Here is a 17,612-nt window from a genome sequence, read left to right as displayed (position 1 = left end):
CCTGCAGAGAGAGACAGAGCACCGCAGCTAGCTGCAGCACAGGGTGTGAGTGACTGAGGTGCTTGTTTTTAGCCATAATCGGGACATTTATCTGACAAACTGATGCTGGGTTTACTGATGGGAGCCTTTATCCTATAGCCACCCCTCCCTCCCTATACCCCCCGTCGGACCCTGGCTCGGATTCGCCACTCGGGCGCTGTCCTCGTCGGGGGGTGCCGGCGGATCACCATCGCCCGGTCCAGCTAACTCCAGGCGGCGGTTCGGTCCCCTTGACCCCTGCCCTGCCTCGCCTCTCTGCCGCTCTGGCCGACCCTAGCCGAGTCCGAACATGGCAGGGAACCTGAAGAAAGGCGGGGGTCTCATCGGAATGATGAAGGATGCCTTCCAGCCACACCATCACCACCTCCACTCCCATCACCAGCCCGGGGCCGTGGACAAAAAGACGGTGGAGAAATGCTGGAAACTAATGGACAAGGTTCGTAAATTACTGATCAACGTTAACTAGCGCGTTGGATGCCTAGGGGTGCTAGCTAACTGCAGCTAACTAGCGATAAGCTAGCCAATCTTCGCCTGCTGCAGGGCTGGCGTTGCTAACGTCAAGTTAGCTAGTCAGCTGGGAGAAGACATGGTTAGCTAACGTAAGCTAATTTTCGAAACTGTGGTTTTGCACCGTATGTGCCAGGCTCCCTCGTAACAGAGTAAATTACAATGACTTTTAAAGCAGCCTAACATTGACGTTAGCCCACGGACAGAACAAGGGTTTCTTTATCACATCGTTTGCTAGTGCTGAGCCACTCGCTGGTAACTAGTTGTCGTACCGTGGTACAACTAGCTTGTTTGACCACGTTTAAATACTATGATGTATCGTAAACATTGGCATGAACAAAGAAGTAAGATTTGGCAGTGAACTGAAATTACAGTGGGTTCTAGCACAGCAACAGTTCTCCCATACATCGTTACTGAAATGTTTGCAGTCAACAGTCTGTCAGCCCTTGCAAACTGTAACAAAGCATTGAGGGAAAAAAAGAAAAGAAATGTGTCCATTTAACTAGGCCAATTATGCACTTTCACAGGGAAGACTCATTTCACAGCTTTACTTCTCTGAAAAAAAGTCTGTAGCAGTTTGACCCCCAGTTTCCTGTGAGATTCACACAGCGCTATTAGAGTGAATAGGAAGACAAGACACTCTTTTGTGTCTCCTCTTCCTCTTTGAGGCCTTTGTTTAGAGCTCTGATGTTAAGAGACCAAGTCATTTTACAAAGCTATTATTAAAAAAAAAAAAACACATTTCCGTTATTTAGCTTCACTGTGGTAGATTATCTGGCTGGACTGTTTTCCACATTTGAGCAGGTACTGTACCTAACACAAATAAGAAAACAGAAGTAACACCTACGTCAGTCTTTATTTTGTGTTCTCAGTGAATGTTCAACACTCTTTTATAAAGTTTGTGTGTCTGTCTGCAAACCTAGATAAGATGATTAAAGAGCTGACCCTATACTACTTAAACCACCTGCAGTCAGGTTAGCTTTTGCAGTTTACAGTATGGGAATAATTTACCATATGACATCTGATCCAGTAAAAGATTTGAGGGGCAGCACCACCGAGGTGAAAGAGTATCTTACCTTTTGAAAAGGATATAAGACCAAAAGTATTTTTACTCCACCACAATGTTTAAAATAGCAGCGGAAATATTGTTCTGCTCTGTCTAAAAGAAAAAACACAGCCCAGCATACTGTAGAACAACACCTGCAGAATAACAATGCAGTTGCTCTCTGAAAATACCTCCCGCACAGAATTTAGTTAAACTTTATCAAAAGCACAAGGCTAATTTTCCACTTCAGAGTTGCCTACATAACCTTTTCTTAAAGTGTTCAGCATAACAAACCTTGATTATTGAATCCTTGTGTTTTTAAGCTTTTGAGTCGAACACAAAATTTGTGATGCCCTAAGCAAAGGTGTGTTGCAAGTTAAGCTACCTGCATCAGGTTTAAGCTTAAAATTAAACTTTTAAGCATTACAAGTTTAACCATTAGGTGTTGTGGTTACTGTCTCTGCTGTTGCATTGCTAGTTAGCTATTCATTAATCAAAACCTGAAGTTGTACATGGATCATTTCACCATCAGCCATAGGCTACTAGGAAATATTTTCTTATTTAACCAGACGGATAACCACAAGTGAATTTCAGGTCATATGCTACTTAAAGATATTATGGATATCATTATATCAATGTTGTGTTGTAGTAAAGCTCAGTGACACACATTTATGAGCTTGTCTTACCGTTGTAGCTGGGTGAAATGAACTATATCTGATACTGTTAATCATCATATCCACATTGGTAACATTTCCTTAAAAATCTTCTTGTCTAAAATCAACAATAGTCCTATTGTCACATTATAGTCATGCTGACATGTAGATGTATGATTACATGTAATAATTTATTTAATTTTTTTCCCCACTATTTCCTCCAGCTGTTAAAATACTGAACTTTACCATTTTTTAATTTTGTGTTTTACCATTCACAGTGTCTGGTAGACAAAAAATGATGTTCTGCCCTTTTAGGGTAGCACATTGATTCATTCATTTGTTCATTCATTTCATTCTGTGCCATTTGTGCTTAAACAAGTGTAGTAAGACAGCGGCCACTGCATCGGTTTAATCCATTGATAATAGATAATCATGTTGGTGGAGTTACCTTGGCAACAGTCTATCTGGTCTCAGACATAACCAGTGTGGACCTACTGCATTTGGAGGCCTGGAGAAGCGTTGAAGGAATGAGGGCACAGTGTAGGTAATGATACTGAAGGCATTTTAGCTTTCAGTTCAGTTGCCCATGTAGCCTAGTCAAATCACCCAAAATACAAAATATATAAGTATTATCCTAATAGTGTGCTACATACCTTTTTTAGTAGCAGTTCTAATGCATCTTTAAGCTCTTCCTTCTCCTTCAGTTGTATTTCAGTTTGGTAATTGAAATTATTTAAATAGATGAAATCATCATAGCTTTGCTAGTTTCATCTGGTCAGTCTAATGCTGAGTGTAATATGGATAATCCCAGTGACTAATTTTAATCAACTCTATTGTGGTAGCTGCATTTACTTGTGCTTAAATCATCCATATTAGATCTTGTAGTGTGTGTGGATAGATAGATAGATAGATAGATAGATAGATAGATAGATAGATAGATAATGTAATATTGCTTACGTTTTGTCTTTTACTTGTTTTAAAGGCTGCATTACAGTAAAGTGATGTAATTTTCTGAATTTACCCGACTGTTCGTGCAGTTCTTTTATTAAGCTTTAACCACTTAGTAATTATATCCACATTATTGATGATTATTAATCTAAATGTGAAGATATTTTGTTAAAGCACCAATTATCAACCCAGCAATATTGACATTAAGGTATTTGGTCAAGAATATCGTGATATCTGATTTTCTTCATATGGCCCAGCCCTATCTTGTAGTACCTAACCCAGTAATGCTGTTCAGACACCAATGGAGGCCCACATGCTGAAAACATTTCATGAAATCAGTACTGCTACTATAGTACAACTGTAGTAGTATCCTACTGGTATAGTGTGACCTCATTCTTTTTGAGAGGCATTTGGTACAATGATAATGAACTGACTGGTCTACTTACAAACTTAAATCAAATATTTCTAATTTGTTACACTCTCAGTAGGCTATATGAAGCATGGTCATTCGGTGGATTCATGAGATGTCCCTTTTTAAGTCTGACACCTTAGGTGTGGAAGGGAATACTCTTAATGATAATTATGACCACTATTAGATATGAATCTGTGGCTGTTCAAGAATAAATTTAGAGGAACTGATGAATGGTATCATATAAATAAATACATACAGAAAATCTACTATAATATAATACCTAAGTATTAAACAAGCAGCTTAGTTTTTGTCAGAGAGGTTTTGGCATAGAAACACATGGAATTGAAATTCAACATGTTTACAATAAATATGTGTATTCATGCATTAAAAGTTGTTTACTATTGATAATTGATAAATGTATGTGTTCCCAGGCCTAGATAAATTATAATCTGATTGATTATAAGATATCCTGCTAAGTCTTTTCAAGTCTCGTTTTCCCATAATGACAAACTGATTGCTTCCAAAAAGAAGAGTCAAGGAAATTCAAACCGACATTCTTGTAATGCGATTCCTGCCATATTTCTTTCGAACACTCTCGCATGATTAGTAGACAATAATTTGGCCTGGTCTACAAAAGAATGAGCCATGTCCTGTGTTGTTGACATGCAATTGTTCGGCCACCGTTGAAGCTGACAGCCTAGCTCTGTTTCACAGCAGGTTCAGATCAGGACACAAGACACAGAATTTTTGTATGAATGTGTAGTTTTGTTCCACTGCGATCACGCAAGTAAGTTAGGCTTAAATGCAGTGGTAAGTATGACAGCAACCATACAGAGCTTCATGTCGGAGTGTTCTCGTCTGCGAATCAGTGTCTTTTGTATTGATCAACGAAATGACTCAGACACACTGCAGCAAGACGGTGAGATAAGTGAGGAGAGGTTGAACATTACAGAGGATTTAACATGTATTCCAGCAGTCTAGTGAACAGGCACGTAGACTGACCATCGAAAGGGGAAGTCTAAATTTCCATGTTTTATAAAGCTGTCTAATAGAACATTATCTCTCTGCTCACCCATTACAGAATCCACCCCACCCTCTGTTGTGTCAATGATTGAGCCCAGTCAAGCTGTTTGACTTTGTGTCCCTAAAAAAGGCTTTTTTTTCTGTCTTTCATAACTGAAAAGTTTATTTTGTGACATTTCATTGTAGTTGAAGCTTATATCCATGTTGTCAGTATCACAGTCAGGGCTTCAGCTGTTCAAACTTGCAAGGCAATCATGCTGAAATGTTAAATAAAGAGAATTTGTGTTTGAGGCAGAAGTGGTATTACGGTGTGCAGATTGAAATGAGGAAGTGTAAACATATCTACAGCTTCTCAAAACATGCTGAAGAAATGGAGAATCAGACTCATTGTTGACATGGTAGTCCCATAATAAGGCATTGCTGTGCATTTCTACAAAAAGACATCTGTATTGTAAATGAATAAGAAATGGAGATAATTAGCTTCACAATGAGACCAGAAACTGTCCATGGATAAATTCAGATATGCCTTTTGTCTTGTTCCACTTTCATCTTTTTTGTGTAGATACAAGAGGAAGTAGTGTGACAGTGCTGCAATAACTCATGACTTCATAAGGGAGTAAATCCACAATACTCAGTGTGTGCCATCAAATAATGTGTAGACCTGCCACACTCTGAAAGCTCCAAGCTTGACTCTGACAGGCATTTTAAGGACATCAGTCTTTGCCTTTGCCTCTTCTATCTGGGCTCACTGACTGATATTTTGCACTAAAGATGAGTGCTCTAATATAGAAAAGACTCTGTCTATTTGATATAAATAATGTCTTACTGATGTACGGAATGGAAATGTACGTGCAGTGGCGTTATAGATAACTCAGATTTTCTTTCACTTTCGATCGCCACCCTCTTTCTTACACATCTTCTGTCTCATTTTTCTTTCATCTACCTTATTTCTTGCACCCACTTCTTGTGTCTAACTGTATCGTGTCTTCCCCCTCACATACCTCCCTTTCTGCAGGTGGTGCGCCTGTGCCAAAACCCCAAATTGGCTCTAAAGAACAGCCCCCCTTACATCCTGGACCTGCTGCCAGACACATACCAGCACCTGCGCACCATCTTGTCTCGCTACGAGGGCAAAATGGAGACTCTGGGGGACAACGAGTACTTCCGGGTCTTCATGGAGAACCTAACCAAGAAGACCAAGCAGACCATCAGCTTGTTTAAGGAGGGCAAGGAACGCATGTATGAGGAGAACTCACAACCCAGGTGAATAAAGTTGATACAAATGTTGCAGCTAGTTTAATATTAATCAAGGGGATATGATTCTGGAGGTGTAAGGCTCCATATAGGTTATCTGCTCTCTTCTCAAACCGTATTGCTGAGCCATTGCATTGACTTTCTTGTGAACAAACCCATTTGAAACGGGAATGTGAGGTGAGAAGTCTTTGTATCACGACAACCACGCACCTCAAATTCATTCATTCGGTTTGAATAATTAAGACTGCACAGACACAGAGTGAACAATTGCACCCATCCACAGCCCCCAGAGTGGTTGTAGCTCAACATGTCTCAAAACGAGGAGAGAGGAGTTGTGGTTTGAGCATGTGAACGTCTGTGGTCAGAATGGCGCTTAATCTACAGCTGCCTGTCTGCCTGTCGCTTTGTTTTTGTGTCTCCCTATCGCTACCATCTACTTGAACATTTCTCTCTTCTGGTAGCTGTCTTACTGTAATGCTTCTTTTTTTTTTATCACACTGCCTCCGTCTATGTCTCTTTCTTTTCCTTTACATTCCGTAATCTGTCTCTGTCCCTCCTGAAAACAGACACACAAGTGTATTAGAAATAAGCAGTTGTGGAGGGACTAATGGAAGTGTTATTAATGAGATATGCCTCTTGTTTCCTTTGTTTATAAAATACCAAATGAGAAAAGGCATTATTTTGAAGACAAGATATACCAAAGAAAACCTTGAGATAAAATTTAGCTTCTTATAAACAAAAAGTTATTGCTGTGTTAATGAGTAGACTCTCTGGGCTGTAGACTAGCTGCTGGATGAAGCTGGTCTTACCTCCTTGCTTTTATCACTACATACGGGTATGTCTTTTGGTTATCTGCATGCTTTGGGCAAATGCTGTCAGACAAAATTGTAATAGGCATTATGTACAGTACGTAATGACTTACTAAGATAGCCCTCATTAGGTTTCTTTAGGCAGTTCCATACACGATGTGGGCCAGTATTGTTTTTTTTTCTCTAGAATTGCCTCCGGGGTGGTAGCTTCTCTTGCTGGCAGTGAAAAAAATGACTTGCAAAATACTTTTTTTGAAACTGTGTTGTCCAGGTGTCTTTTTATATCTGGCTGCTGTAGCTGCTGTTTTCAGAAGCTTTTGGATTGGTCAGTCGTACAATGACACCAAGTGGGTGTGGAAATGATTGGGCAGAAACCAAGGCCCGAGGGGTATAGTTAAAAAAGGACCTGGAATTTGGTACATTCATTATGTTTTACCAACATCCTTAAACCGCATCAATAGCAGTTTACGCGGCTTTGTGCATTAGTATCATAAAGGCAGTGTTATGTCAGTTTCATCATATTGAATTAAATATCAAATAATAGTATTCAACTCTTACTACCTCATTACTTTTGTTTGAGCTACCAGGTGTTCTTTGAAAGGGACAGTCCACCTCCTTTGGAAGTAAGAGTTGATATTCTGTTTATTGCATTTAATATTAGGATTTAACAGGTGATTTGCCCCATCGCTGTAGAGAATTGAAACTGTCATGAACCATGAGTCAGCATGCAGCAGATAGCCCTCTGTGGGTCACGGTGTTTCTGGTGCTGGTCTTACAGGCTTGTGTCATGACTTTGAGATGTATGTTAAGTCTTTGCAAGAAAACATCTGTATTCCTACAGACTAAGTAAAGGGAGAGGTAAGCTTTACTGTAGGTTGTATGTAAAGCTGGTTTAAGAGTTTTCTGGTTTTACCAAAAATAATGTGAGGAAAAAGTGACCTGGAAATGGGTAGATGGATAAGAACGTGAATACTGTTGAAGAGAGGAGCTCATTAGCTGGTGAATGTTTTGTTTGGCAGCGACTCATTTGAATCATATTGCACCTTACCCTTCACCTTACCTTTTTTTTAAATTAGTGTAACATTATTTTTTAAAGGGAGTTTTTAAAACTGCTAGAAATCTTCCTGCTTTTCTGAAGTTACTTTACTCTTTAACCCTCCGTCTCTTGTTTGAACCGTTTCTGCTTTGAGAAAATTGGGTAATAGTTTTATCTACCCAGTCCAACGTGATACATCCTCATCTTATTGCTTAGTTCCTCAGTGACATTGTTCTTTCTGTGCTGCCGTGACAGTAATCTTGCAAACAGAAAAAACCCACTACAAGGCAACCAGAGAAGAGGAAGCCATATTTACCATGAGCTGGTGGTTGATTTTCTTTTAGCCATTTTAACTGTGCAATTTATTTTCATCATCACTTCATTGCACAAAGTGGCTGCATATAAAGACATTTCTGGTTAAAGCAGAGGAAACACACACACACACACACACACACACACACACACACACACACACACACACACACACACACACACACACACACACACACACACACACACACACACACACACACACACACACACACACACGTACAAACGTAGCCAGGCATTACACACAAAGGCTGCTATTGTCTGCGTGGAGAAGGCAGTGGCAGTGACACTAACCAATGGGTATCAGCCCACTTAAGAATGCTATAGAATAAACCAATGATGTTGAGCCGCTAGAGAGACTAGTATGGGGGTGTTTGGGAGGGGAGGACAGCAAAAGGGGGAGGGGAGAAAAAAAAAAAAAAAAAAAAAAATAATTTCAGTGCGTAAATGCATAAAGAATAGTTTGATAATACACTGCTTTCACTGTGTTCTTCAATGCAGCCTTAATTAAAATATGAGAACAATGACACTTATTATTTCCACCAGTGTGACTTCAATCAGTATCAGTGCTTGATAATTATTGACTTAAATTACTCCACTGAGGCTTAATAGCCCTTTTCAAGTCAGAGTGAACGATCCGAGTGTTTCATCAGAGCCCTGAATGCAGCGTGGGTGGATATGCTGTGTTGTGATGCTGTACAGACTTCTCCACTATGTCTTCCCCAGAGATTTAGAGCCTCTATTTATCTAGCCCCCCACTCCCATATGTCCCACACAGATTGTTTAGCTTTAGAGAAAAAGTGGAGTTGAGTGCAGTAAAAGCTTGGATTTGTTTTTTGTTGCGCAACAGTCTAAGTCTTAAAGTGATGGTTCGGAGTAATTCACCCTAGGTCCTTTGGCCCCAGAAGCTTTTTACCTGTCGGAAACATTGGGAGAGTTAGCTAGTAAGCGTTATCAGCTGAATAGCTTAGGTGGGCTAATGGACCCGTTGTTTATCTTGTAAGTTACCCCACTAATAATGCCCGAAATGATACCAAACGCCTACAAGTAGTACAAATAGGTTATGCTCTCATAAAACGATGGATTGGAAAGTGTTATTTACATAAACTTCTGTGGTACTTACAAACTTTCCAATCCATCGTTTTATGAGAGCATAACCTATTTGTACTACTTGTAGACGTTTGGTATCATTTCGGGCATTAATAGTGGGGTAACTTACGAGATACAAACGTGGGTCCATTAGCCCCTGCGCTAAGCTATTCAGCTGATAACGCTACTCTACGCTAACTCTCCCAATGTTAGACCCAGGTGAAAAAAGCTTCTGGGGGGGTGTTTGGCTCGAGGTCATGGTGCAAAGGACCCTAGGGTGAATTACTCCGAACCATCACTTTAACTAGGTAGAAGTTGAGTTGCGTGAGTAAGATGTGCCATATATCCGGTGTTTTTATATAATTATGGTAGAGAGGAAAAAAGGGGCTTCGATGTTGTTCACAGTAGAAGAGCGTGAGGATGAAAGTGAGTCAACTGTGAGCGAGACTTAATTATTAACACTTACAGCCCATTTTCAGTCAGAATCAACACCACACAGTCAGCACTTCCTACTGTTGTCTTCACTTACTTCCTCTTATGGCTTTACACAGCAACGCCAAGACATTACATACAGAAATTAATGTAGTTTTGATAGACAATTTTCTCTTATGCACGCCTGGCTGTTCATACCAGTTGCGCATTTCTCCGTGCTGGTCACAAAGTGATCTCTCTCTCTCTCTCTCTCTCTCTCTCTCTCTCTCTCTCTCTCTCTCTCTCTCTCTCTCTCTCTCTCTGTGTCTGTCTGTGTGAGTGGTTGTGTGTGTGCCTGCAGATCACCTTTCTCGCTCTAGACACAGCTGATAAGTCAAGACAGCCCAAATCACCATAAACTTGGGTGTTTTATTTTGAAATTGTTTTATTTTGTAAAGTATCCAGCTGCCCTGTGGCCTTCCTGTATGTGATTAACTACCTGGCTTGACACATTTGTTCATGGCTCCCTTGAAGTTGGTAGATTTAAAAAACAAAAAACAAAGCCATTAACTGTTTATCAAAACAGATGCAGTTTAATTTTCAATTGACTACTCCTTTCAGCTCTAGATATTTCTACAAGCCACAAACCAAAAGCTAGCAGGCATTTAGCTGTGGCTCACTTGTCTCCTATTTCGGTACCACTTAAATGCCTGCGCTTCTCTCTGATGCTCCTAAATGGACGTAGGAGGCAACCGAAACAGCACTGCATGTGATGCTAGTTAACGCTACACTTGGCAGCAGGTAACGTTAGCCTTCCGTTAGCTAGCAGCTGGATTAAACACGGTTAAAATGCTGACAGTGAAATGGTGTAAAAGTTTGTCTGTATTTCAGTGTAGGATTCCAACAGCGGGGCGTATGACAGTCTATAGCTGCCGTTGTCTGAAAAACAACACAGATGTTGCGTTCACTTGAAACTCTCCTCGCCAGCCTCGTGCTGCATTCAAAGTTATTATAAAATACCCTTTTCCCATTCAGTGGTTGTTTTTGTCCTTTAACAGGAATTTACTGGTGAAATAAGGAAGAGGCTTGATATTTATATAACCTTATATAATTTATTGTTATATAACTATTTGACTGAAATGGTTATCAGAAATAATCTCGGAAATAATTTGTTATTTAAAAAAAGACTAAAATGTTTTGACTAAAACTTGACTAAGATATATTGAGTTCTCTTTTGACTAAAACTAGACTAGAATGACGAGATCTTTAGTCAACTAAAACTTGACTAACAAAAAAAGATATGTGAATGACTAAAACTATAAGGACATTTGGCACAAGACTAAGACTTAAATTAGAAATGGGTGACAAAATTAACACTACCACTAAGTAGAAAAGTGTGGTAGTTCAGTTCAGCAAAGTATTTGACTTCTGCATTAACAGAAGCTACTAGTGAGTTGTAACTGTGATCTCTTGATGAAATGCTTTGTTAATTAGGTTTGGTTAATTGTTTTGTGTTGAGAAATTAGCGTGTTGCCTGGGTTTCTTCTTGGTTTTAATTACAGCTGCTTTGTCTATAGCCGGTGTATTAATTTATTAAAGAAACCTATAAATTAAACATTAGTCAGTCCCTCAGCAGAGGAATACAGTAGAAGGGTTGATAAATGTGGCCTCAGAAAAGCCCTTTAACCCCCTCTTCCATTAGTCTAACTGGAAACTGCTTTGACCTCTCTGTGAGAGTCTCTTTGATCTTCCTGGGCTAAGCTGCCATTACATCCTGACCACCATCGATAGTACCAGCTGGTCACAGGAAGTGGTGGACTTACATGCTTCAGGGTGACGTAACTGCACTGTGGGACAGTCTACACTGCAGAAAGTGACCTGAAGGCTATTATAATACGTTGGTGATATTATTTGTAGATGGGTGTAAATCTCTTCCGGTCTTATTTGTCTCGTATGTTATCTTTAGACACTGTTAGACTTCTGTTGCTATTGAAAGGCATTATAGCTGTTGGCTAGTGAAGTATTCTTCACTAGAGCTGAGTGGTGTGAACATTTTCACATCCCGTGTTTGGTTAAAATATTGCCACTCTCTTCCCAATGTTGCACACAAAATAATAAAAAATAATCAGCACACATGTAAAGTTGAAACAATTAGTCAAATAATCAATTAGCTAGTAGATCAACAAACAAATATTCAACAAATATATTGATAGCCAGTTCATTTCACTATTTTCTGACCTTTTTAAAGGCTAAACAATAAATCTACAATACTGGTTATTTGTAGCCCTACAGACATGGTTAATTAACGGTTTTATCCACACATCTTGTAGCCCTATACTTCACTGCCACCCCTTTATCTTTACTTGCTTCGCTCATCCCTACCTTCCTTTACTAACAGTGTACATAGCTCCAATCCTTTGCACAATAGAAAAATACATTCCAGACATGCTTCAGTGATATTACAATGAGCATCAATATTACAATTTGGTAGGAACAAGTTTCTCAAGCTTCTATTCATTCAGCCTTCCCTGCAGCTGAGCTACTGTTCAGGCTTTAGTGGCAGGTGCCATGAAGAGCCTTTCACTCAACAATGGTTTGGATCCATTTCCCTTTACTCATCATTGTTTTATAAATGTTTTAGTAGTAACTGCTCTATGTGCATACTTGTTAAGTTTGTTTTAAGATTTGAGTGCACAATAAAAATGCTAACTGCTAAGGTGAACACTGGGGGTCCTATCTTGCACTCAGCGCAATTGCCTTTATACACCGACGCATGTATCAATCCTATTTTGCACCCGACGCACAGCGGACTTTTCCTTCCACAGACGCACGTCGTTAATTAGGGAATGTATTTGCGCTCCCGGGGGCGGTTCAGCGAAAAGAGGAGGCGTGTTATGGCGCAAAAGTTCCCTGGTGCTATTTTGCAGTTTCAGAAAACAATTCCGCCACTGACCAGGAAAAAGCTGGTCTAAAGTCAGTGGCGCTAGTCTAAAGTCAGTAGCGCGTTATTCAGATGCTATTTTAGGGGCGCATGCTTGGCCATAATGTAGCATGAAAAAGAAAAATATTACTGAAAATGCGCTTTAGGTGTTTGATAGATCAGGAGGCACTTTACAGTACAGTCCTCAAAAAGTCCCAGCATTCTTTGTAGCTTGTTGTGTTTTACACAACATTTCCATGAATCATGGATGTGTTGATGACATAAATGAGTAAATATTAGAGGACTTAAAGAGACGTTATGTTGAACTACGGTGGGATTGGACACTCGATGCGACTGGACAGAGATGGAGTGGGGGGGAGGGGTGGAGGAATGGTCACAACAGGTGCAGGTGGTGCGTTTGGAGGCCCACGCTCCATGGCTGAAGCAATCCTCTCCATAGGCCTACTGTGGAGATGCGCCCGAGAGGCCGCAGCAACATCGCCACCCGGTCAAGACGGGCATTTATTACTTGCCGCATCCCAGACAGCTCCTGCTGGCTTGCTCCAGGCAAATCCGCCATCATAATGGCAATCTGCCATGGAACAAGCGCGCCTGCTCTTAAAGGGTATGTGAGATGACGCGCTGATTGGTTATTTTCACGTTACGCCCAAACCACACCTAGCTACTTCAGACCAACCCATTTTAGATTTGCGTCAGGCGCAAGACTCATTTATCCCGCCGGTATAATGGCAACAGCGGCCGAGATCCGCCCACAAAGTTAGTTGCGTTTCACATTTGATACTTGCGTTTCAGATCGTTAAAATAGGGCCCTGGGTGTGTCTTCCCAATGCAAAGTGTTGTCTTTGTCTGACACATAGTGGTGGTGAAACGTGCACGCTTGGCAGCATGAGGCCTTTGTTTCAGTGAGTCGGGACAGGTGCTTGGCACTGTTGTGTGTAATGCCACTACACAGTAACTGTCTGTACATTTGAGTATTTAATTTGTTGCACTGGTCAAATCTTGCTCATGCTATAAATCCTAGACAAAAAAGATCAGAGCATGAAATTCATTCTGCAGCTGTTTACAGTAAAGTGCTTCTGTGTTATCAATGATGTATGAAGTCAAGCCTTTGTGGACAGAGAAAAACATGGCACAGTACCTCTGGTATTTGCAAATGTCATTGACGCCCATTTCTATTTTGGTTCACTATGAGAGACCCATCCTAAAATATGACTTTCTACTTTCTGTAAACATACCTGAAGTCTATGTGAAACAAAGGTCTGTCTGTGAGAGCACAGCTCTCAACTTTGACTATCTGAAAACCCAACTTATCACTACTGCTATGATACTGTAGGAAAGGTCTGTGTGTAGTATTGCATGGAGCCATGAGGAAATGTAGCAATGTCAGATGAAAATGATTGCAGGAGAAAGTTTGCATGGATATAATTTATTCCTGTTTTATCAGTAGCAGCTGGGGTACGTTTAGTTTGGTGATGTAGCTACTCCCACTGGAAAAAAAAGAAAAAAAAAATATAGATAGATAGATAGATAGATAGATAGACAGTTTTATGATACAGTATAGTTGTTGAGGTTTTAAGATTGTGCTCAGAGAGTGGTCTGCTGCATACGTTTCCCTGCTGGTCTAGGATTGGATTTTACCTAGTCTCGCATTGCCAGACCTACCTCCACAGTGCTGCGGAGGAGGGTCTGGCTAGTCCACACAGCATTCCGGGATGGGAGAAAAACGTACTCTGGTTTTTTGACATTTCTTTAAACCAATCACAATCGTCTCGGTCACAATCGCTCTGCGCCCGATGGAGCAACGGTGTCTCTGCCGGGAAAGGCTCGGGAAGGAACTTGTTTTGGGGAAACGTTCAAAGGTTGTTTCAGTCGTGCACCAGAAAATTCTGATTGGACAGATAGTCTAGCTAGCTGTCTCGATTTACCCTGCAGAGATCTGAGGAGCAGTTAACCATAGTCCTCATAAATCAACCGGAGTTGAGAATGTCAAAACAAAGAAAGCGGAAGGTGACGGACATCCGGCTGAAATTAGGGACATCTGGCGGAATTTCTGGCAGCACCTGAGCAATCCCGGAAGTGAAACGTCGTCGATATAGACTAGATTTTACCTGAACTCTTCTGTTTCCCCACATACTGTGTCCCCTGCTATCAAACTGTCTAAATAAAAGATGAGGAAGGTGGTAAAAGGGGAAATGGTGTTGGGTTGCCCACAGAAGTGAAACATTTAGTTTTGCTAAATAACTCTTTTGTTTGTAAGTAATTTATCTGTTCTTTATTTGTGAACTTTGCCAGTAAAGGAATTAGTAATAATAAAACCCTAAAATCTTTGGCCTAATTTAGCATTAGGCCATTAGATTAAGACTTATACTCATTTCACACCTCTGTTGTTCTCTGCTTTCAGTCTAACTGGACATGCTGCCTTTTTCGTTCATCTCTCAGTACAAACCGAGATTAATCAGGGGACAAAAGGTGTTGCATCTTTCTGTGTTGTCACAGCAGGGAGTCTTAGTGAGTAAGCTAGTTGGTAGTGATGGACTTGGGAGTAAAGTAAGGGAAGCTTTTAGCGGTTAGCCTAGCAGCCAAATGGCTATCAGCGCTGGCAATGGAAAACACATTTCAGTCTTCAGAGGTTGCGGGTGTTTCAGCTTCAATTACATTTGCCTTAACTTGTAGCTTGGGGCTCTATGTGCAGATACACACACGCACACACAGCACACACACACACAAATAGCAGAGCATCATGGTTATTTATGTGACAGTGAGCAGCCTATTTATGTAGTCCTCACACTATTAGATTATGGTGATTAGCGTGATGCAATCCACTAGCTTCTTTGCCCTACAGGGTACAACAAGCACTTGCTGTTTATGCACACAGAGATAAATGAGCTCAGATATGCACTAAGATATGGCTAGTCAAGTGTATAGAGAGGATTAAGCTAAACAGTGCTGTTTTCTGTTTTAATCATCTTTATTTTTGACGTCCCAATAATCTGAGTTTAAACCTGTCTAATTTACTATTATTTAGTTTCTTATTTTTTATTCAGGAGTTTGTGTAAGGAAGCAGTTAAGCGTGCATGGGTCATTGCTTAAGTTCAGTGTAGTGTGTGTGTGTGTGTTGTGTGCTGTCATGGCTGTTTCCTGATGGATATCTGGATTGAAGCCAGTTCCGGAGAGTTGCATTTATAAAGTGATGACTGGAGCTAAATGGTAAACCAGAATTTCAAACACTTAATCCATTGTGTTTCCCAGTGCATCATCATCTATATTTATTTTTTATTTCTCTGTATATTTTTTGTGTAAACATCCACCACATTATTAAATTCAGTGTCCAAAATAGTATTAACCCTGGCCCAACAAAGCGGGTGCTCCCTTTCCCTTTGCATGTGTCATTATTTTAAACTGATGCATGCTACTTCATTTCACATGCTTCCTTGCTAACCGATTATCAAGAGTGCACCGAAATGTGACTCTTAACAATTCCCACCACTAACTAATTTTTTTAACTCGGCGACCGGATTGGGAATTAGTTTGCTTTGGGGTGAAATATTGGTAGTTTATGTTTTATCTTTATAGTTTGCATCTGCCATTTGCAATATTTCCATTCCGTTGGAATAACTGCTGTAGGCTACTATTAGCAGATCAAAACCTGTGATGGCGGACACAGTGTGAATGCTTTGCATATGACTGGACCGGCACAGTTAAAAACTGTGCTGATGTGTTGGAAGTCACATCGTGTTACCTGTAGTAAATGCCCTTTCACATGAACGTCTTGATCTAATCAGAGTACTTTAACCAGTCCTTCTGAAAAAAAGCTGAGTTTTTTTGTGATTGAAAATCCTTGATTATGCGGCACGTTTTCATAAAAAATGTTTGTGCAATTTTATGCGATGAAATTGCGGGAACTTGCAAAAAATGCGGGAACTTGCAAAAACTGCGGTTTGATGAAAAAGAGAAAGAACACCCTGCTTTTTTTAAACTTAATTTCCAAAAATAGTTTACAGATATTCAGTCATTGCAATAAGTAAACAAATAAGATACAAAAATATATACAAATATTATAATATTAAAGTAAAAATAAAAGTAATAGTCTAAACAAAGACAGACCTTAAAAAATCGTTAATATAGACAGCAGGAGCACTTAAAGAAATTTGAGTAGACATCAGATATTAAGATAGGTTTCTTATTGGATACCAACTCAAAGTACATGTCAAATTCAACCCATGGCAACAGGGGAAAATGGCTGCTCTTGTGTGAAGTAAACGCAATTTTTTTTTTTTTACTTTCTGCTAAGATATATGTGACTTTTTTGCAACGAAAATGCGGGGATTATGAAATCATGCAAGCACCGCATATTTTGCGCGGAAATCGGCAATTTATGCAGCGAAAGTGCGGAATATTTGAAAAAATGCGCCCCCCGCGGACTTTGGCTGATTATGCATTGAATTATGCGATCGCATAATTCAATGCATGGACTGTTTAACTGTTCATCTCTTACCATTCCTATTTGCAATATTTAAAGCTGATCCACTGACAAAATAAGAAAAATGTCCATATGTTTTTGAAAAAATCACGTTGATAGACTCATAAACGGAGTTGTTCAGACCTGTTATGCAATTTATTGCAATCAATTTAGTGACTTCCAAAAAATCCTCAGATTACATTAAAATGGATTCCATAGGGCCGTAGTCATTTAAAAACGAAACAAACATGGGTATGTAAGTATTATGCTAAACTCTAAGTGTACTTACACCTGATCTAGCTTATTTCATCTAATTTTGGTAGATTTGTTTTAGGGCTCAGTTCGTGTTTGATCTGCATTTCCCTTTTAGCCTTAAGAAGAAAAGATAATACAGCTGCATGATGATATTACAGCTACTTGTAAATCTGCCAATCCAGACAGGCTCTCATTCTGTAAGGTTAACCCTTGCTTGCTGTGCTGTGGTGTGTTAGGGCAGTGCGGTGCTAGCTGAGCTACTTTATCACAGCCAACAGGAAACAGGAAGGGAGCAGCCAGCTGCAAGGTCAGAGGTCAATCTATAGCATGAGGGGGATGGTGGACAAAAAAACCAGTGTTCAGAAAAAAGGGTTTGGCTTGTTGTCATGGTTAAGAATGAC

The 17,612-nt window shown here is 40.1% G+C and overlaps 1 protein-coding gene across 1 annotated transcript in view; it reads left to right on the top strand.

The window, feature by feature from the left end:
• The first annotated feature begins 328 nt into the window (after nt 1-328).
• The window catches only part of cbl (Cbl proto-oncogene, E3 ubiquitin protein ligase), a 43,179-nt gene continuing 25,895 nt past the window's right edge, over nt 329-17,612 (top strand). Inside the window, exons 1-2 of the mRNA XM_039821605.1 lie at nt 329-475; nt 5,643-5,890. Coding sequence (XP_039677539.1) covers nt 329-475; nt 5,643-5,890 — 395 coding nt within the window. The remainder of the gene's footprint in view (nt 476-5,642; nt 5,891-17,612) is intronic.

Source organism: Perca fluviatilis, chromosome 2, assembly GCF_010015445.1.
Source record: "Perca fluviatilis chromosome 2, GENO_Pfluv_1.0, whole genome shotgun sequence".
NCBI lineage: Eukaryota > Metazoa > Chordata > Actinopteri > Perciformes > Percidae > Perca > Perca fluviatilis.
Note: the sequence above shows the minus strand (reverse complement) of the source record. Positions and strands in the feature narration are given on the sequence as shown.